Source organism: Schistocerca americana, chromosome X (assembly GCF_021461395.2).
Source record: "Schistocerca americana isolate TAMUIC-IGC-003095 chromosome X, iqSchAmer2.1, whole genome shotgun sequence".
Lineage (NCBI taxonomy): Eukaryota > Metazoa > Arthropoda > Insecta > Orthoptera > Acrididae > Schistocerca > Schistocerca americana.
The window spans coordinates 852,812,351-852,835,464 of record NC_060130.1 but is presented as its reverse complement, the minus strand read 5'-3'; the positions used below and the strand labels follow the sequence as shown (position 1 = coordinate 852,835,464).

At 42.1% G+C, this 23,114-nt stretch overlaps 1 protein-coding gene across 1 annotated transcript in view; it reads left to right on the top strand.

Moving 5' to 3' along the window:
- The window catches only part of LOC124555645, a 268,625-nt gene that overhangs the window by 223,478 nt on the left and 22,033 nt on the right, over positions 1-23,114 (top strand). The window contains exons 5-6 of the mRNA XM_047129628.1: positions 1,712-2,005; positions 7,431-7,653. Coding sequence (XP_046985584.1) covers positions 1,712-2,005; positions 7,431-7,645 — 509 coding nt within the window. The 3' untranslated portion in view covers positions 7,646-7,653. The remainder of the gene's footprint in view (positions 1-1,711; positions 2,006-7,430; positions 7,654-23,114) is intronic.

Here is a 23,114-nt window from a genome sequence, read left to right as displayed (position 1 = left end):
GCCAGGCATTTAAGTGTGATTTGCAGAGTATCCATGTAAATGTAGATGTAAACGTAGATGCAGAATAAAATACGGTCCAATTTCAAGGACTACATGGTACAAACTACAGGATCTAATACTGAGAAGTAGTTAAAAAGTCAGTGTTATTAAGCGTAAAAGAATTTCTAAACGAGGAAGACAAGTAGCAGACATTCAAAATTTTTACGTTCTTTTATCTGTGTATGTGTGTCTTATATTTTAATAGATGTATGTGTTCTTTTTATGTTCATCCATGTTTATAAACTACAGAAGCAAACTCTGAAAAATACTTAAAAAGGGAAGAAGAAGACATGTAACACATGTTTAGACTTTTACGTTGGAATCTGTGTGTGTGTGTGTGTGTGTGTGTGTGTGTGTGTGTGTGCTGATTTTCTTTTAACATATGTTTACGTTGTTTTTATGAATACCTGACTAGGCATAGGTATGTATTCATTGACGAGCCACCAACCTCTCAGTCAAATGGTTGTGTGTGACATGTCATGTGACATTAAAAAATCAATTCTACTTCATCCTATTCTGTTATAGGGTATATCATAATAAACATGGGTTTGCAAACGAACCGTCTGCGAGATTATTGCGAATGTGACTTGTAAATTATAGAGTGTAGCAGTCAGTCGTCCTTTTTTAGATTTTATTACGCGAATCCAGATTTGCGTAATAAAATCTAAAAAAGTCACATAACAGTCGCTGAGTGCACCCACTTTCCGAATGGAAAGTAACCTGATATTGCCAATGTGCCCTATAAGCCACGGCTCACTTCAGTATGAAATATTGTCGTGAACAGTACTCATGTACCAGGGCTGTTCGGAAACTAAGGTCCGATCGGTCGCGAAATAAAAACCACGGTGAAAACCAAAAATTTTTTATACGCAACAGTTTGCCACATCTTCCAGCTACCTCTCTAAATAGTCGCCGCTCCGACTTAGACATTTATCGTGGCGTTGTACAACCTTTCCTGTGTCCTTGTCACAGAAAGCAGCCACCTGTGATTTCTACTAATTCTCTACGCTGATCTGCCTTTCGTTGTCTGTGCCAGAATGTTGTCTTCGTAGCCAGCGGTTCATGTGAGCTGAGATGAGCAATGGAAGGAGCCCATTAAGGGCTATATTGTGGGTGATCACACACTTACCATCGAAAACGCTGCAGGAGCGTCTTTATTGCCCCTGCAGAATGCGGCTGCAAATAGTCTTGAAGAAAGAAATGCACGACAATTAAGTTATGTGGGCTGCATAGCTTCAGGCGAACTCTCTCACCAGATCCACATACTTGGAGGGAGACACTGTTGTTTTAGGCAATGCTACGTGATCACTTTGCGCTCTGAACTGAAAAGAGCGACGTGAAGCGATCGACAGGAACACTAAAAACACTGTCCAACACATCTGTGCAAAGTTCCGTCAGATTTTCACAGTGGTTTCCATTTCGCCCCTAATCGGACCTTACGTATTTGAAACGTAATCTTTTCGTACAATAAGTCCCAATCTAATTGGGCTCAAATTGGAGTTTTGGCTATTAATTACGGTACGCCCTGTACGAATTTTTCAGCTGAATATATGAGTTAACTTGCCAGATAAACGTTACTGCTGTGTCAGGGTTCTCGAAGAGGTTGGGGGTGAAAGATTGTAAGAACCACACACACGACTGACGTAGTGCAATAGAAGTTTGGTTGTTGCAGCGGAGTTCCCGTTCATTTCGTACTACGTGATCAACAAGAGCCAGACGGACCCGGTGGACTTCTTCCGTAACCTGCGCGCGGCGTCTCTGCGGAAGTTCGACCCGCGCAGTCTGCGCTACACGGCGGCCCACACCCTCGATCTCTTCAACGAAGTGGCGACGATCGCGCGCCCGCCGCTCGATACCCACTCCAAGAGGCCCAACTCGGCCGCCACCGGCTACATCATCTCCGTCTACAAGGTGTTCGAAGGCGACGACGGCGAGAAGTTCGAGAAGAACTGGCTCTATTGGACAGGTAAATTACACTTCGAATGCCGTGTCTGGTAGTAAACGCGACCTATACGTCGCACTGCACTGTAAGACAGTAATAACTTGTTTTCAGCATTGGTGTTGTCGAAGAACATCTTGAACTCTGCAAGTAAGAAAGTCTACCGTATAGACGAATTAGGCGGCACCTTATGGCACAAAAATATGGTAGAGTTAAATTTTAACTCTAAGTTTAGAAAATTTCTACAAACCTGTTTTTCTGTCCATTTATGTTCTTGCTCGTTTTGTTTCCTGACCTACACAATACAAAAGTATTGCTCTTTTCACCACGCGAGCACCCGTCACGTGTGGTTCCCGAGGCTAGCCTAGGAAAGTGTTTCCAATACACCGTGCACAAACTTATAGTGTAGTATGTACATTATAAGCATTTTCTATCGTCTCTCTCCCCTAAGTTGATATTTCTTCCATTTAGTTGATGTTTCAGGGCCTGTTAAACTCCTGTAATAATTATATGATTATCGTTATTATTCTTACTTGCACCAATAAATGAGTGGACAGAGGGCTGGGCTTTCGTATCGCAGTTTACAGGTTCAGACACATTCGAGGTTGTTTCTTTTCCTTGGGCTAAAAAATCCACCTTACGCCACGTCACGTAAGCATACAGCCTGTAATAGAACCTAGGAATACTTTCATCGTATTCCCAGCAGAACTGAATTCTCGGATTTTGCAACCAACTGGTAGAAGAGGAAATAACTTTGGCAGGATTGCAACCAGTATACTTTCATGCAGTATACAACCGTTACTCAATATTTACTATTGCTATTTCTTGAATTTCCTGTTGTTGTGAATTTCTTTTCCTATGCAAGCGAATCTCGGAGTTGTTTCTAAACCAACTTCTATTGCATCATAATTCTCTATATTACCCTTCAGAGCACCGTAATTGTTAATTATGTGCTTGCAGGTGTTCTGCCGAGTTGTTGTTTCCATTTTATGCACAATATCTGACCAGCCTAGGCGTCTTCTTCAGATTCTGAGAGTTCTGCTGTTTTCTGAACTCGTTGTGTGGACTCCAACCACACTGCGAAATGCCGTTACTCTAGCACCGATTCCCGACTCCCATTACGCCTCCTGATGTTCTTTTTTTTTCAGAGACTACATTGATATTCCGTGAAACGCAAATTCTCCCAATTGTGGTGGCTGAGATGGCAGGCTAGGTCTTAACAAACTGAGTGACGGACCCTAGGCATTTTTCTTTAAAAAAACATTCGGCCCCATTTATTAGGTTTTCTGACAACTTTATTTCGAAAGATTTCATAATTATGCTGTCCCAGAAACTTGACGTTTACACAATTATATTGGTCTCATTGTATTTCATTTAATTAATATATACGAAACACTGCTCGGCATCAGCTGATTTCCTAGGCTGCTCTAGTCGTGTCTGTCAATGATGTTCATTGCATCTCTCCTCAACTGTTCGATAGTCTGTCCCACGTAAGACATGCCACATTCGCATCGAATGCGATGCACAGCCAGCTTTCAGAGACTTACACTATCTTTAACATTACAAATATGAATTAATAACAAATTATATAAGAAGAGGCTAATGTCGAGGTACAAAGCCAAGTTTCAGGGATACGTAATTTAAAAAATCCCTCAAAAAAAGATGTCAGAAAGCCCTATAAACAGAGACGAGTGTTTCAGTTTAAACAAGGATTAGGTTCCAGCACTTGGTTTGTTATGATCTCGCCGGCCATCACATCCACCACAACGGGGGAACGCTGAGAGAATGTGCGTTTCACGGAATATCACTGCGGGCTCTGGAAAACTAAAGAGCATCAAAGGGCTTAGTAGACGTCAGAAATCGAACTCAGCTGTAAAAGGCGACGCGAGACCAACAGTTGTTCACAATAGCAATGGAGTCCAGAGCGATCACACGTAACAGCAGAACTCGTGGCAACTGAAGAAGGAGGCTGAGTCAGTCGTCAAAATATTGTGCATAAAGTGGAAACAACAAGTCGGCAGACATTCACACCGAGGAAACGTGACACCCCCCTTTCTCTCTCTCTCTCTCTCTCTCTCTCTCTCTCTCTCTCTCTCTCTCCCCTTAACGAAACTTAATGAAAGACTAAAACTACTCCCTCCCTCCCTCAAAACAAGCCTTGTAAAGCCCAACGGCACCGACCGACCGCCGTGTCATCCTCTGCCGTTAGGCATCACAAGACGCGAATAATGAGGGGCATGTGGTCAGCACACCGCTCTCCCGCCCGTTGTCAGTTTTCGTGACCAAAGCCGCTACCTCTCAGTCAATTAGCTCCTCAACTGGCCTCTCAAGGACACTGTGCACCCATCTTGCCAACAGCGCTCTGCAGACCTGGTCGGTCACCCATCCAAGTGTTGGCCAAGCCCGACAGCGCTTAACTTCGGTGGTCTGATGGGAACCGGTGTTACCACTGCGGCAAGGCTGTTGCCACATGAGAGATCATATCACCATAATTTTACCTTTTACAAATGGTTCAAATGGCTCTGAGCACTATGGGACTTAACTTCTGAGGTCATCAGTCCCCTAGAACTTAGAACTACTTAAACCTAACTAACCTAAGGACATCACACACATCCATGCCCGAGGCAGGATTCGAGCCTGCGACCGTAACGGTCGCGCGGTTCCAGATTGTAGCGCCTAGAACCGCTCGGCCACTCCGACAGGCTTTACCTTTTACATTTCTATATTAATGGGGAAAGGGGGAGGGGGGATGGTCGGGAAGAGGATGCCCCACGTACAGCGTCTAGAACCGAATCTGCACTGGACCTGCACGAAAAAGGAAAATTAGGGCTTCACTTCCCGTCAACAATTACATCATTAGTAACATGGGGGACTGATGACCTTAGCTGTTTAGTCCCCCTTAAACATCCCAACAACCACCACCACCACCATTAGTAACAGAGCACAAGCTCTGATTGGGAAAGCATAGGGTAGGAAATCGGCCCTGTCCTCTTCCGAGGAACCACCCCGCCATTTGCTTTAAGCGTTTGAGGGAAACCACTGCAAACCTAAATCTGGATGTGTGGACGGGGATTTCAATCTTGGTCCTCCTGAATTTTTTTGCTTCATCAGAACAACAGAGTCAGTTTCTGGTGGCTCGTCAAACGAATCCCCAACAGTACGACCAGATCTGCTGGTCTCTAACATGACTGTGTGCCGTCAGTGTAACTGCCAGTGGTTATGAATTTTAGCTTTTAGAATAGCCTATTAACGTGCAATATAGCTCATATTATGGATCCTATAAAAAGCGGTCACTGGTCTCTTGTACACTGCTAATGTTTAAAGCTGTTATCTTTTTAAAAATTGTTGACAGTGGTCTTTTTATGGCAATGAAACACTCCACTTCACTACACTAGAAGCGGTAGGACTTCCACTGGCAGAGAATAAGGTAGTACGATAGGTAAGTGTTGCCGTGTGGAGTAAGATAGCAGCGCGATTTGTGGATTCATATTTGGGAATGTGTAATGAGAGACAGAGGTTGGAAGGAGACATAGAATTTGGGGTAAGGGTTATAGTACCCACGGGAAGCGGCCAAGTCTTGTGAGTTCAAAACATGACAAAGAGAAAATTACGAGACAAGAGATACTGGTCGCCTAGGTGCGAGAGCAGTTCTTGGAGGGAGATTATATAAAATATCGTCCGGCAGGAGTGGCCGAGCGGTTCTAGGCGCTACAGTCTGGAACTGCGCGACCGCTACGGTCGCAGGTTCGAATCCGCGCCTCACTCCCTCCACTCAGCATCCGAAAAATAGTGCACAGTTACAACCAATGAGATGGTGTGGACCCTTCGACAACAGGCTATATCAGGGACTGGCAGGGGCGAAGGGGAAAATTGAATAAAACTCGACAGCAGGATCCGCCGAGGGGTCTATTTCAATCAGAGTAGGAAGTTGATGGTAGAATCGCAAGGGCAGTCGAAGAGAGTAGACATGCAGGGCAACGCAGAGTTATCTGCAGTAGTTGGAGAGCAGCTGGTGGAATCCTAGTCGTTTAGCTAGGGACTTCTGTGTGTCGTGTCGTGGGTGTGGACTCAGTACTGACAGTTCCATTTTAAGTAGACGGTGCTAATTAGTCACCGTCTCTGTGTAAAGACTTGGTCTTTTCATGGGTACAGTTCCTTTAGAGCATGTATATCAGGAGTTGATACTACTTTCTGAATAAAGTTAGAAATTGTAAAATATTCATAGTGTTTGTCATTTCAGTACCTATTCGAAACCCTACCTTTCATAATAAGGATATTTTAACAGCATAGTCGGGTCAAGACTCCTTCGCAATTAGGTCAACCGACTATTAAAAGCCGGCCGGTGTGGCCGAGCGGTTCTAGGTGCTTCAGTCTGGAACCGCGCGACCGCTACGGTCGCAGATTCGAGTCCTGCCTTGGGCATAGATATGTGTCATATCCTTAGGTTAGTTAGGTTTAAGTAGTACTAAGTTCTAGGGGACTGATTACCTCAGATGTTAAGTCCCATAGTGCTCAGAACCATTTGAAATGTTTTTGACCATTAAAAAATGGAAGATAAATGTCGGAGAGTACTTCATTGTGTGGGAGATGGAGACTATTGAAGTTGCATTGGGAGAGACTATATACTGTGCATAGGTGTGGTGTGAGTGGGATGCGTTGGTACAGGCTCGGATCGTGACAGAATTGATAATTGCGGGAGAAGCGAAGGGTCTACGGAGTGAAATATGGTTCAAACGGCTCTGAGCACTATGAGACTTAACATCTGAGGTCATCAGTCTCTTAGAACATAGAACTAATTAAATCTAACTAACCTAAGGACATCACACACATCCATGCCCGAGGCAGGATTCGAGCCTGCGTCCGATGCGGTCGCGCGGTTCCAGACTGAAGCGCCTAGAACCGCTCGGCCACACCGAGTCAAATATGCAAGGGTTGATAAGTAGGGAGGGGAAATTGAGGAGCTGGTAAATAATTCTAGTAGTGTAGGATAAGCAGGTGTGGCGAAAAAGACGGAGTTCATAGTTTCAAGGCTTTGGAATGACAGATAGAAACTGGAAACATTAGAACAGAAGAGGATGGGTCAGATCAATACTTCGTAGATGTTTATTCACATAATCTACGTTTCTACAAACATGTTGTTGACTCGACACCTGAGAATGAGTCAGGTATTCACCTACAAGGATCACTGGACTCGCATTCGGGAGGACGACATTTCAATTCCGCCTCCGGCCATCCTGATTTAGGTTTTCCGTGATTTCCCTCAATCGCTCCAGGCAAATGCCGGGATGATTCCTTTGAAAGGGCACGGCCGACTTCCTTCCCCGTCCTTCCCTAATCCGATGAGACCTATGACCTTGCTGTCTGGTCTCCTTCCCCAAACAACCCAAACCAACCAATCACTTACAAGGATATGAGAATAAATTGTACTCTGATATGGTGTTTGGCTGCGCAGGTGCCAGGATGCTGTACCGGTACCTGCCCAAGTCGGTGGGCCTGCGCAGAATAACGCTGCACAAGTCGCTGTCGAGCGGCGACAAGATGTACCTGCTGCTGTGCGAGTGCTCCAACTTCCTGGAGAACCTGTCGGCGGCCGCGCTGCTCCTGCCGGCGCTGCGGGCGCGCCTCTGCGGCTACACCGGCCTCTACCGCACAACTGCCTCCTTCTGAGCTCTCCAGTGCGTAATCTTCAACTTCAAATTTATTCACTCTTTATTGTAACTCTGCAGTGACCATTGGTTTCTCTCACCCCCGCCATACACTGAGGTAACAAAAGTCATGGGGTACCTCCTAATATCGCGTCGGACCTCCTTTTGCCTCTATAGCCGTCCATAACTGCGAGAAGTGCTGTCGGTGCAGGATTTTGTGCTCAAACTGACCTCTCAATTATTCCCCATAAATGTACGATGGGATTCGTGTCACGCGATCTGGGTGACCAAATCATTCTCTCGATTTATCCAGAATGTTCTTGAAACCAATCGTGAACAACTGTGGCCCAACGACATGAAAATTCTTTCGTTGTTTGGGAACATGAAGCCCATAAATGGCTGAAAATGTTCTTTAATTAGCCGAACATAACCATTTCCAGTCAATAACCGGTACAGATGGACCAGATGACCCAATCCATTCCATATAAAACAGCTCACAACGTTATGAAGTCACCACCAGCTTGCACATATTGACAACTTCGATCCGTGGTTCAAATGGCTCTGAGCACCATGGGACTCAACTTCTGAGGTCATCAGTCCCCTAGAACTTAGAACTACTTAAACCTAACTAACCTAAGGACATCACACACATCCATGCCCGAGGCATGATTCGAACCTGCGACCGCAGCGGTCTCGCGGTTCCAGACTGTAGCGCCTAGAACCGCACGGCAACTCCGGCCGGCTTCGATCCATGGCTTTGTGGGGTCTGCGCTTCACTAGAACCCTCCCATCAGCCTTTACCAACTGAAATCAGGACTCATTTGATCAGGTCACGGTTTTATAGTCGTCTAGGGTCCAACCAATACGGTCACGAGCCCAGAAGAGGCGCTGCAGGCGATGTGCTGTTAGCAAAGGCACTCGCCTTGGTCGTCTGCTGCCCATTAACACCAAATTTCGCCGCACAGTCCAAACGGATACGTTCGCCATACGTTCTACATTGATTTCTGCTGTTATTTCACGTGGTGTTGCTGGTCTGTTAGCACTGACAATTCTATACAAACATCGCTGCTCTCATTTTTTTAAGTGAAGGCCGTCGGCCACTCTGTTGTCCACGGTGAGAGGGAATGCCTGAAATCTGGTACCCTCGGAACACTCTTGCAACTGTGGATCTCGGAATGTTGAATTCCCTAACGAATTCCGAAATTTAATGTCCTATGCATCTAACTCCAACTACCATTCCGCGTTCAAAGTATTTTAATTCCCGTCGTGCGGCTGTCACGTCTGAAACCTTTTCACATGAATCATCTAAGTACAAATGACAGCTCCGCCAATGCATTGCCCTTTTATACCTTGTGTACGCGATACTACCGTCATCTTTATATGTGCATATCATTATTCCACGACTTTTGTCAACTCATTGTAGAAGATATAATCCGTTTTGTCACAACTATCCAAGAAAATTAACATCACTGTGAGTGACTTACTGCCATTCTTCAAATCACACTACCTGTCTGTTCCCCATTTCTCCTACATGGCACCGCCACCCAAGCTTAGAAACACTCCCATTTCACCTGCCGAGAATTCTTCCGGGATGTATGACCGTGGTCCATGGAACTCTTCTATCCCTGACGTTTCGTCCAAAGCTACGTTGGGCATCTTCGGAGGTGCGACTGGTTGTGCTGAGTCTTGCCGACTGACGAGTCGGACGTCGAAGAACGGCCTAAATACCGTGGAAAGTGGGCGTGGTCTGGATTTCGCGTGATAGCAGAGGTAAACCTTGTCAAGAATAATATATAACTATTGATCATAGTACGTCAAAGATAAAAACTTCTCACCGATTCTGTAGCGCCACTGCCCATATATCGCTGAGTTTCATAGCTTCTTCCAACTTAGCTTTGGACGAAACGTCAGGGATAGAAGAGTTCCATGGACCACGGCCATACAACCCGGAAGAATTCTCAGCAGCTGAAACATGCGGTCGTGAAAGCCTTCAATGTATGACGCCCATATCACTTACTCCCGCTTAGATACCCTAAGCCCCAATGCTTCAGTCGTACTGAGCAAAATCCGCCTCACAACTTCAACCAGATAAGCTGACAAATTGCGTCCTGCACTACGTCAGCTCCCCACCCATGTCCCATCACTATTTTCCTCCTCACTATCTTACTATTCCAATCTATCCATCTGTTTGACCTGGAAGTGATTATGAAGTATCTGCGCTTCATTTACAGCTAACTTACCGAAGCACCGTCCATGGAGACCATCACCATCATATTATTTTAGCCGTCAGCCAACCGTAGCCAGGGTTTCACATGGTGAATAAAATCTTCCGCACTGGTTGTTTAAACACTTTTATTAAAAAGTCACTACTGCTTTCGCATCAGTGGAGATGTATCTTTGTATCTTGTAAATTTTTTTTTACACACACACAGCCGTAGCGTGGCAAAGTAAATGCTAAGAGCCAAGTCCCATTGGTCTTCGTCGCGGTTACACCAATAGGGTGCTAAAACCGGTTGTCTATGCCAGTTTAATCATACACAACCAATTTTAGCACGCTATTGACTTACTTTGCCGCACAAAGACTGTTTAAAAAAAATAAAGAAACTCTCATCTAAATATGCATCTCCACTGATGCAAAACCTGGTCATGACTTTTTAATAAAAATATTTTAACAGCCTGTGCGGAAGATGTTGTTCACCATCATCACATTGTCACCTGTTTAGTAATATCACATGTTTGCTTTGCCATCTTTTGATGTTTGTTTTAACTCCATTGGACTTTAAAAGTCTGCAGGGCTTACAGTAGTTACACAATGCTACCGATATGCCTCTCTTTCAGGAAATGGAGTAACAATAAAGAAAAAAAGGTTCCCATGCATGACAAAAGGTTTGAAATCATTGCTCTATCTATGTATCATTTCTTTAAGTAATTCCATGTTCCCTCTTCATACTCCCCTTTCTTTCTGGTATTTCCGTACATTTTTTCTGTTTAACCAAACGCCAGTGATATTCATTAATCGTTCCACTTCTCTAATCTAGTCAAGAGAAAATTATGTTCCTCTTCCTCCTCAATTCTTTCCATGACGTTTTAGGTAATGTCATGGTACTGACATTTGATCTTTAGCATTTGATTTGCATTTGATTTTCTGAGGAAGTAATTCACGCATCTCCTGTAATGTAAAAAATGATTTATTTTAATCGGCTTTGTCCTTTATTACTATGCTTGAGAGAGTACATGGAAAATACTGTACTGTTTCTGAAAACAGCCATCCCAAGCATCCCAATTACTTGTAACTCAGAAGGCAGTCAGGGCAGGATATCGCAAAAAACCTTCCTTGCTCAGTCAACTGTCCATTTGTCTGGCTCCATTTCATTCTCATTTTATATTTCGCTGCGTCATCCACTCCAGTCTGTTCCCAGATTTATTTGTTTCCTGGCTCTCGTTGTAATTTCCAAAATATGTATCTTCTTTGATCACTGAGCGACTCGAAATTTTTGAATGATTTCACATTTGAACCACATATTTCACTACTATTAGTGGAAACTGGTAATAAACACTGAATGTGAACTTTTCCTTTCGGATACATCAAAAACTTAGTTTTGAAAATTCTTTTTCTTACCAAAACTATCCTACGCAATTTTCACTATTTTACTGATTTCTTTTATTACTCATTCACAAATTATCCTTAATTGTCTCAAGTAAAAAACGTATCAGTTTAATTGTAATATAAAGCAATTGCATTTGAATATGTCGAATACACATTATTTTAGTCTTTAACCTCCTCTTTCAAATCTTTTTCCATTAAGTTCTTGCATCCGTCAGAGTTTATTTCCACTTGATGAAAATGGAACAACATCCGCAAGCGATTTAGATATACTACTGGCCGTTAAAATTGCTACACCACTAAGATGACGTGCTACAGAAGCGAAATTTAACCGACAGGAAGAAGATGCTGTGATATGCAAATGATTAGCTTTTCACAGCATTCACACAAGGTTGGCGCCGGTGGTGACACCTACAACGTGCTGACATGAGGAAAGTTTCCAACCGATTTCTCATACACTAACAGCAGTTGACCGGCGTTGCCTGGTGAAACGCTGTTGTGATGCCTCGTGTAAGGAGGAGAAATGCGTACCATCACGTTTCCGACTTTGATAAAGGTCGGCCTGTAGCCTATCACGATTGCGGTTTATTGTATCGCGACATTGCTGCTCGCGTTGGTCGAGATACAATGCCTGTCAGCAGAATATGGAATCGGTGGGTTCAGGAGGGTAATACGGAACGCCGTGCTGGATCCCAACGGCCTCGTATCACTAGCAGTCGAGATGACAGGCATCTTATCCGCATGGCTGTAATGGATCGTGCAGCCACGTGTCGATCCCTGAGTCAACAGATGGGGACGTTTGCAAGACAACAACCATCTGCACGAACAGTTCGACGACGTTTGCAGCAGCATGGACTATCACCTCGGAGACCATGGCTGCAGTTACCCTTGACGCTGCATCACACACAGGAGCGCCTCCGATGGAGTACTCAACGACGAACCTGGGTGCACGAATGGCAAAACGTCATTTTTTCGGATGAATCCAGGTTCTGTTTAGAGCATCATGATGGTCGCTTCGGTGTTTGGCGACATCGCGGTGGACGCACATTGGAAGCGTGTATTCGTCATCGCCATACCGGCGTATCACCCAGCGTGATTGTATGGGTTGCAATTGGTTACTCGTCTCGGTCAACTCTTGTTCGCATTGACTGCACGCTGAACAGTGGATGGTACATTTCTGATGTGTTACGACCCGTGGCTCTACCCTTCATTCGATCCCTGCGAAACCTTACATTTCAGCAGGATAATGCACGACCGCATGTTGCAGGTCCTGTTCGGGCCTTTCTGGATATAGAAAATGTTCGACTGCTGCCCTGGCCAGCACATTCTCCAGATCTCTCACCAATTGAAAACGTCTGATCAATTGTGGCCGAGCAACTGGCTCGTCACAATACGCCAGTCACTACTCTTGGTGAACTGTGGTATCGTGTTGAAGCTGCATGCGCAGCTATACCTGTACACGCCATCCAATCTCTGTTTGACTCAATGCCCAGGCGTATCAAGGCCGTTATTACGGCCAGAGGTAGTTGTTCTGGGTACTGATTTCTCAGGATCTATGAACCCAAATTACCTGAAAATGTAATCACGTGTCAGTTCTAGTATAATATATTTGTCCAATGAATACCCGTTTATCATCTGCATTTCTTCTTTGTGTAGCAATTTTAATGGCAAGTAGTGTATGTTAAGTTAATATGCGCTCCGTTGTCGTTTCCTCACTTGAAGTATTTGAAAATGTCTGCTAGGTTCGCTGTTATTAGTTTTAATATAAAATGTCCTCGAATGAGATCAATTTCAGTTCTGAATTTCAAATTATACTAATAAAGCCTGATGAAAGATACAGTTTTACCATGTATATTTTCAGTATATTAGAACAAGTTGAGTCAGTATTTTGTCTTCCAGTGGCCGTTACCATATACTTGCTTGAAGCTAGGCCAAAAGCTTTCTCAAAAGCCACAAATCTAAAGCAAAATGATAATTCTTCGTAATTGCTCTTCTCTATGTTTCGTGAATTGCAAGAATATCCACGTCTAAAACCAGCTTCTTACGTTGATTGATTCAAATTTAGAGTTTTATCTGTGCATTTTGAGATAATTTTTGTGAATATTATCTATATAACAGAAAGGGAGTTGATCGGTCTGCAGTTTTTATGACTTGCCTCTCTCGTTTCTTTTAAAGGATGATAATTACTGCTTTTTTCCAGGTTTGGGAAGTTACCTTCTTTCACCAACATTCGATAACTAATTTTGTAAGCTTCTTCCATATTACATTGCCTCCAAATTTAATCTTTTCTACTGAAACAGCTTCATCCACAGGTGCCTTTCCTTTCTCCATACCTCTAAGGGAATTACATAGCTAAACTGGATTTACTTTCAGAATGTTGTTACATTCATTACTAATTGTCTGTGTTTCTGATTCATCTCTTCAACCACACAAACATTTAAAGATACCTCACAATGTTTCTACAGTATTCTATCTGTTCTTAGTTACTGTGCATCTGTTACCTTAACTAATTATACTTGATGTCTACCCAAAATTAGTTTGTTATATCTTCTTCATACCATTATTCTTTTGAAATATTCTCTTCTTTTTGTCCTACTGTCACATTAAAATGGCATATTACCACCTGGTAGCGATATTCGCTACCATTTATCAGTTTCCATAACCGTTCGCATACCTCAGCAAAATGTGAGCTCATTGTTGCATACACTTCAATGATTTCCACTTTTTATTTTTCAAATAATAAATAATCTGAGATTCCTCTAGCCTGTGTGACATTGTTCTTAACTTTCTTCCTTTAACAATGAATCGCAAACCCTAACTTTCTCCCTGCTCTGTATTCCTGTATATAAAAAAAAAGTGTTTCAGTGATCATACTGTTAAGTGTTCAATTATTTTTGCATGTCCAATAAACCTGCCGAATTGAATATGTATATCGAATAAGGCATTATATTGTAAACATCCAGAATGACGCTGAGTAAAGGAAAGATGACGCCCTCAAGAGATGGGAAGGAGCATTGAAAATTAGTGACTGATCCACTGAAATACATAGAAGGCTGTCTTTGGTTAAATGAGACATAGTGTAACTGATAGACTGACTATATTCATAGATGATGAGAAGGCTGGATATTTCGATCAGTATCGTACTTTCAAAAAATGGCTCTGAGCACTATGGGACTTAACTTCTGAGGTCACCAGTCCCCTAGAACTTAGAACTACTTAAACCTAACTAATCTAAGGACATCACACACATCCATGCTCGAGGCAGGATTCGAACCTGCGACCGTAGCGGTCGCTCGGTTCCAGACTGTAGCGCCTAGAACCACACGGCCACTCCGGCCGGCTCAGCTATCTTCACAAATACATTTTCAGTTCTTCACTTTCTGTAATTTATTGTCCCCAATAACAAATAGTAGATGATGTTGGGTTTCTGAGGTCTGTGTTAGCATTTATTTTGCAAACATCATGTTACTCACTGCACAGTAGTAGTCTACAGTTCCATGATTACTCCACTATTCACACTTAACTGCCTGGCGGAGGGTTCTCCGAACCACCTTCAGACTCTTTCTCTGTCGTTCCACACACTAACAGCGCGTGGGAAAAATGAACACTTAAATCTTTCTGTACAAGCTCTGATTGCTCCTATTTTATTATAATGATCATTTCTCCCTCCGTAGGTTGGCGACAGTAAAATATTTTCACATTCAGTAGATAAAGTAGGTCACTGATATTTCAGGAAAAGCTGTCTTCGCAACGAAAAATGCCTTTGTTTTAATAAATGTCACGCCAACCTGCTTACCGTATCCGTGACACTCTCTCCTCTATTTCGCGATAGCACAAAACGACCTGCCCTTCTCTGGACTTTTTCGATGTCCTCTGTCATCCTATCTGGTAAGGATCTCATATACAGTACAGCAGTACTCCAGCGGAGGACAAACAAATGTAGTGTAGGCGGTCTCTTCAGCAGACCTGCGGAATCTTCGAAATGTTCTGCCTAAAACGCTGTCTTTGGTTTGCCTTCCCGCAACATGATCTATGTGATTGTTCCAACTTAAGTTGTTCCTATGTGCAATTCATGGGTATTTAATTGAATTAACAGCCTTTAAATTTGTGTAATTTATCGTGTAACCGAAATTTAACGCATTTCTTTTAGTTCGCATGTGGATGACCGTATATTTTTCCTTATTCAGAGACAATTGGCACTTTCGCATCATACAGATTTTTGCAATCGGTTTGAATCTTCAGATGACTTCACTGTACAGTAAATGGCAGCATCATCTGTAAAAAATCTAAGAGAGTTACTCCGATTGTCTCTTATATCGTTTATACATGTTAAGAAGAACAGGGAGCCCACTTCCTTGTGGAACACCGATCTCACTTTTGTTTTACCCGATGATTTTCTGCCGATTACTACGTACTGTGACCGTTCTGACAGGAAATCATGATTCCAATTGCACAACTGAAGCGATACTCCATAGGCACGCAATTTGATTAGAAGTCTCTTGAGAGGAACGATGTCAAAAACCCTTTGAAAATCTAGAAATAATGGAATAATTTGAGATTCCCTGTCGAAAGCACTCATTACTTCCTACGAATAAAGAGCTAGTTGTGTTTCACAAGAACGATGTTTTCTGAAGCCATGCTATGTGTCAGTAGACAGTTTCTTCAAGGTAATTCATAATGCTCGAGCACTGTATATGTTCTACAATCCTGCTTCAAATTAACGTCAGTGATACCGGTCTGCAATTCGTCAAATTACTCCTACTTCGTTTCTTAAGTATTCGTGTGATTTCTGCCACTTTCCAGTCGTTTGGTACGGATCTTTTATCGAGAGGTCGATTGTATACGAGTAAGTATGGGGCTACTATATCAGCATTCTCTGAAAACAACATAATTGGTATACTATCTGGATCTAAAGACTTGTCTTTATTAAGTGATTTAAGCTGATTCACTACACGGACAATGTCTACTCCTGAATCAATCGTGTTGGCAGATGTACTTCATTCGAATTCTGAAATATTTACTTCGCCATCTTCGGTGAAGGAATTTCGGAAAACTATGTTCAATAACTTCGCTTTAGTGACGCTGTCATCGGTAGAGTCGTCATTGGGATTGTGCAGCGAAAGTATTGATTGTGTCTTTCCACTGGTGTACTTCACTAACGACCGATCTGTCTTTGGATTTTCTGTCACATTTCGAGACAGAGTTTCATTTTGGAAGCTGTTAAAAGCACCTCGCATTAAAGTCAGTGCTAGGTTTCGAGCTCCAGTAAAGCACCACATGTTCTTGGTGGTTTTGTTCTCTTTTAAATTTGGCATACTTTTTTCGTTGCTTCTGCATCAGCGTTCTGACCTCTTTCGTGTACCGTCTTTTATTAATTTATTCATTATAAATCTCTCAACTGCCACAGATACTATTTCCTTGAATTTATGCCAGGTCTGACGTTTCCCATAGTCTGGAGCCATAGCCCGAGCTCACTCATTCCACTGCCTAGATTGTTAGTTAGTTGTATATTGCCCAGGTCTTTGTCACATTTCCCTATCGTAATGATATGGAATGAGTTAGTTTGCATACTACACAGATTTATTTGGTTGTGAGTGTGTCTAAATACTTATTCTTTACAGGCTACTAAATGGCGCAATGTGGTAATAGTGACATGTTAGTCTTTAAATCTTCTATGGAAAATAACGAGTTGTTCAGACGTTAAGCTTTAGACTACATTTAAAATGTGCTTTCCTGTCTATGAAACTATTTATGTTCTTGGGCTAATGATCAATAACGTGTGGCGTTACATGTTGAACTCATTTCTGAGCCACTATATGTTTTAGTAATGAAAAATAAGTCCTCTCTTGGTTTGAATGTTATAACTTTGGACGAAAATAATCAATCGAAATTTGGGAAGAATAGTGATTATGAATTTCATTAACAAATATATAGATTGTAAGGGAGCAGTTAAAACCCCTAATTCCTCGAAAGGGTGTCTACTAGATGACAGTGGGTGAACGTCACATGTTACTCTCAATGCTCGTTTTTACACAGCCTATATTTTCATTCTAAGCAATTAGCTACATCAGAAAATTATGCCATAAGATATTGAGTGTAACTGTACAACATGTATGAAGATGTTGAGTTGTTTCCAAACTGGTTTGTTTGTTTCCAAAACTACCAATTATATGAAGAGTTAAAGTTGTTGAAATTGGTTGTTCGAGCTGCTCAGTAAGGTGTTTTATTTTGTAAGGCAAAAAATGAAATGTAAATTAATTGCAGATTTTGTTTACATCCCGAATACCAGTGATCTAGGAGATACATATTCCAGTTTTCAAGAAGACTGGATGTAGGTGTTGCACACTTTTATTAGTTCTGAAAAGTAATAAAAATTTAATTTTTCAATGTTAATTATTTTTATTGGGAAAATTAAAAATCACAAACTTAAAATAATATTAAAACTAGACACTGAGATTAATAGGTAGTATGATAGACAAAACATGTGTTGTATTAATGAACTTTGAATGATGCATTCCCTTCTTTTGCTCAATTCGTGACAAATTTTCTTTGATGCTCGGCTACGCTCAGCAAGAATTGTTTTTGTTGTATGTCCCCGACCGATTCGTTAAACATTTTTATCAGAGCAAGTCCTCTTCCTGCAGTGTCATTGACCACTTTAAGAGCGTTCACATGGCTTCTTAAAAAATTACTGCAGTATTCTGTCACGTCATAGACCCCCAGAATTCAGAGAACGCCTTTGTTTTATTAGTAACGAAATAGTCAGGGCTTTTCCTTCAAAAATTAGGTTTTTGCCTGCTAATAGTTTCCTTACCTTTTCTTAACAGGTTTGATTTCTACATTTTTAGTTATATTTTACTTAACAATTTTTCATTTTTAGATATTTTTACTTAACGTCCTGAGTAATACGTTCGTCCAAAAAAAGCGAATCCTATGATTGTTTCTGATAGATACCAAAGGTGTCTCCTAACAACAGTGAGAGTACCTTCTGTGCCTTCTGCATCTGGTCAAGTACTCATAAGCCGTAGCATATGCAAATCTTTCTTTCGCGCCTCATGCCAAAAGCTGATGAACTGTGGTATCGTGTTGAAGCTGCATGGGCAGCTGTACCTGTACACGCCATCCAAGCTCTGCTTGAATCAATGCCCAGGCGTATCAAGGCTGTTATTGCAGCCAGAGGTGGTTGTTCTGGGTACTGATTTCTCAGGATCTATGCACCCAATTTGCGTGAAAATGTAATCGTATGTCAGTTCTAGTATAATATATTTGTCCAATGAATACCCGTTTATCATGTGCATTTCTTCTTGGTGAAGCAATTTTAGTGGCCTGTAGTGTAGATGCAGATAAGTTGCCAAATGGGTTTAATGGATATATTCCAGCTTCTCTATATTCATGTTGTGTTACATTATCAGTGTGTAGCTTTTTGTCAAATGTTGCTCTCTTAGCAAGTATTTGCAAAATGGACAACACCGTATCTTGATACTAAATCATTCGAGCAGTTGACTGAGATTTCTAAGTCTGATGTGCATTAGAATGTCAAATATTAAAAACTAACTTCTGAGAATGAATTCTTATTACAAATATACTCTTGACAAAATCGTGGTTTTCATAGAATTAAATGCAACAACAGTTTTGGGGACCACGATTATATGATCAAGAATGTTAAAGTGTACAGTTTATCTCATAAATTTCCATACTTGCATATGTCATGGAATAACAGTACCAGGAGAATAGTGTAACATATACAATTTCAAGAGCTTCCATTATGCTCAGATAAATATCTCGAGTCTATAAATATAAATGTCGTGTGACTAGGGCCTCCCGTCGGGTAGACCGTTCGCCGGGTGCAAGTCTTTCGATTTGACTCCACTTCGGCGACTTGCGTGTCGATGAGGATGAAATGATGATGAGTAGGACAACACAACACCCAGTCCCTGAGCGGAGAAAATCTTCGACTCAGCCGAGAATCGAACCCAGACCCTTAGGATTGACGTTCTGTCACGCTGACTACTTTTTTTTCTTTTTTTTTCTTTTTTTTTTTTTTTTTTTTGACATCCGTTCAAGTTGATTGTTGATTCCTTGACTCAGTTTTTTTATTACAGAGAGCACGCAGCCCTCTGACCGAACACGCTGAGCTACCGTGCCGGCTAACCACTCAGGTACCGGGGGCGGACTGTCGAGTCTATGCAAGTGTATCGTATGTATTCTACTCCAAAACAGAAAACTAAAATACTAAAGAAAATAAGCAAAGTTTAATGATAAGGTTTCCCAGTAAAATAATGACTACCATGGCAAATTACATCACCAAAGGCACTGTCGCATTCCCTCCGTCAAAATACACCGGAATTACAACACAGAAATGTACCTTAGATAATACACGGGACGTTAAACTGTATTCAGAATGAACGGTAATATTAAAGAACATCTGTAATACAGTAGGAAATAAGAGTCATTTTAGTATCACATCTCTGATATGAAGGTAAAGTAAAAGTGATATGACTTTAGAAGGAAGGGTAAAAAGTAGATTGTTCCTGGAAACTTTTATTTGTTCTTCTTCAGCAGCTCTTAGTTTATTTTATTATTTGAAATCGCCCTTTTTTTTCTAGGAAAATATAATTACTGACAAACATTATCTTAACTCGCAAATTATCACCTGGGACGATGTAATCTTTGCGATATACGCATAGTAGCGTATACCACCTTTAAACTCGCCATTGGGTCCTGTGACGTCATCTCCGACCTCGCCGTCTCCGTACGCTCGAAGATTCGATTCACGAGTTTCCGCCGCTGCCTATTTAACTGAAAACCCGTCAGTTGAATCTGTTGTAGAATACAAGAAGATTCTACAAGCATAGAATGGAGAGCGAATACGCGAGGACTCTCGACATTTCCGTTACTTAGGCAACTGCTCGGCGTAACGGTTATTATATACCAAACTAGATGAGTACCCGACGTTGCCTGGGTCTCTATTTACCCTAGTCTTCTGATAGTACATCTCCTCCTTCCTCCTCTTTCTGTCGATCTCCTCCTTCTCCTCTCCCTCAGTATGCATATCCTCCACCCACCACTCTTTGTCCACCTCCTCCTGTGCCTCCCTCTGTCCACCTGCCCCTGCCTGTCCATCTGCTCATCCCCCCTCTCTGCGCATCTGCTCCTCCCCTCTCTGCGCATCTGCTCCTTACCCTCAATCCATCTACTCCTTCCTCCTCTGCCCATCCCCTCCTACCCTCTCTCTCTGTTCATCTTCTCCTCCCCCCTCTCTCAGTACACCTCTTTCTCCCCCTCACAATGTCCATCTCTTCTTCCTCCCTGTCGCTGCTCATCTCCTCTTCTCTCCTTCCCTGTCCTTCTCCTCCTCTTTCCCTTCCCTGTACATCTCCCCTCCCTTCTCTCTGTACATGTCCCCCCCATCCCTCTCTCTGACCATCTCTTCCTCCCACATGTCTCTGTCCATCTTTTCCTCATTTCTTCCTCTGTCCATTTCCTACTCTCACCTTTTTTTGTCCTTTCGTCCTCCCCCATTCTCTCCATTTCCTCTTATCCCCCTGTCTGGGTCCATCTCCTCCATCCCTCTTTCTGTCTGTCCATCTCCTCCTCCCCCTTCTTTCTCCACGATATCACCCCTACTCCAATAACAGCATGGTGATTCTTACGCCAACATTATTTCTTTCAGGCCATAGTTTACATGAGTACCAAATTTGGTTTAAAACGTTCGAAGGGCTTAAGATGAGCTTTTTACCCATGGCTTTCCCCACGTACATCCATGTCAAATATATTTTGCATATATCGGGTGATCAAAATGTCAGTATAAATTTGAAATCCAAATAAATCACGGAATAATGTAGATAGAGAGGTACAAATTGACACACATGCTTGGAATGACATGGGGTTTTATTGAAACCAAAAAAATACAAACGTTCAAAAATTGTCCGACAGGTGGCGCTTCATCTGATCAGAATAGTAATAATTAGCATAACAAAGTAAGACAAAGCAAAGATGGTGTTCTTTACTGGAAATGCTCAACATGTCCACCATCATTTCTAACATTCTGTGTGGTGTCTGTTTGTTCTATATCGTGTCTCCCTACCACTTACGCGCAACGACGCTCTGAGTGTGGTTTTTAGGGAGCTGACTAATTTGAACCTGGGACCTGTTGCTGGTAAGGAGACGCCAGACCACACATGACATGTAGAGTTCAGAAGAGTTCAGTGAGACTAGCGATGATATAACCAAATACTTAATGATTTCAGCGTCAGCTCCACTGCACTCCCTGTAAAAGAATCTTAATACTAACTAAATTTAGTGGAAGGGGTTCAAGGCTTTCCTATTTTCAGTTAGCTGGTAAAATAACGTCGAAAAAGCAGTTAAGTTTACCATTGGAAATTTTATTCTACTCACAAAACATTGTTTATAAATTGCACTATTGATAAAAGGAAATGTTTTAATACAGGATGGTAAAAACCAACTGCGTTCAACAAAAATATGAACGAATATTCCCTGAATGGGTTTCCAAGTTCTACAATGGATCGAAGGATGACCTATGCCATATCACATCTATAATCTAGATTTAATTTAAGTTTCACGAAAGAGAAAACTATCAAAATGGTCTACAGTGGCCCTCAATTATCTTTAATAACTTATCTAACTTGTCGTCAATTACAGTGGCTGATGCGGCTTCTCAATAACTATATAACAGAAAAATCATCGCGTTTCAGATTTTTACTTCAAGTGGCAAATGTGAACACCATGAGCTTTAATTGACGATCGACACTAGTATTACGCAAAAAGGGGGTGTAACAGATGAGACTTCTGCAGTTCTGAGTGAAGCTTTATGCGCTGTTATGCGGCATCGCGTGCGTTCATTGCCTTGTCGGTGTTCGTCAGGGGGGCGGCGGGCTGCACAGCGCCGCTCACCTCGCCGTCTCGAAAGCAACTCTCTCGTAACTTCTCCTTACTACAATTTACCGAAGTTGGTTTAAAAAAACTATCTGGCTGTGTTTTCATCTGACCAATCAGGGTCTCAATGTTAACCTTAAGCTCCGCCTATCCAATGAGAAACGTTATACTTTTCGTGGTGGGGCAATGTTTTTAAAGTTTACAATGTAACAGAGACGAGAAAAAGTCTCACGCTAAAACTTGCAGCTGGCGTGGTCCTTTAAATGTTATCGTAAGATCTATACTGTTCTTCTGGAGGGCTCTAGCTTTTAGCATGGGCTGGGGGGGGTGGTCCTGACGTAACAGAGACGCGAAAAAGTCTCATGCTAAGGCTCTAGCTTTTAACATGGGCTGGGGGGTGGTCCTAACGGTTAGCTGACGACGTGGGTGTCCGTCCCTTATCGTAGGGCCTTCTAACTTAACACGGTTCTGCTTTCGGCTTCTGTTCTCGTTTCTCCCCTCGGAACTGCGTCTGTCTCACGGTGGGAAGGTATGACATGCATTTAGGCATTCTTGTGTTAGTCTGTGGTATTCCATTTGCTCACTCATTACTCGTATTACTTTGGTTAATTTAATGTCACGATTTATTTGGAGCTATGTGACATACTACTGGATTTGATTATCATGTCAGGGTTTTCATGGAAGGTGTTGGATTTGCCTGACACCTTACAGATCACCACCCTTCGAACTTAATTTTTGCACTGAATTTAGGCAATGATTGAATCGTTGTCTAAGTCAGTCAAAAATTATTCCTTTATCCAAATTTTGCTGCCTACTGTTCAGCCACGTTATTCTGGTTCTATGCTAGTTTGTATTACTAATTTATATTTTTATATTCTTCCACATTATTCTCAAAAATGACAAGAGAAGAATATTTTTATGCTATTATCAATTTTTAATTATTTTCTTTCTTTATTTAAGTATGAAGTTTGTTTTTTAAGAAGTTAATTAT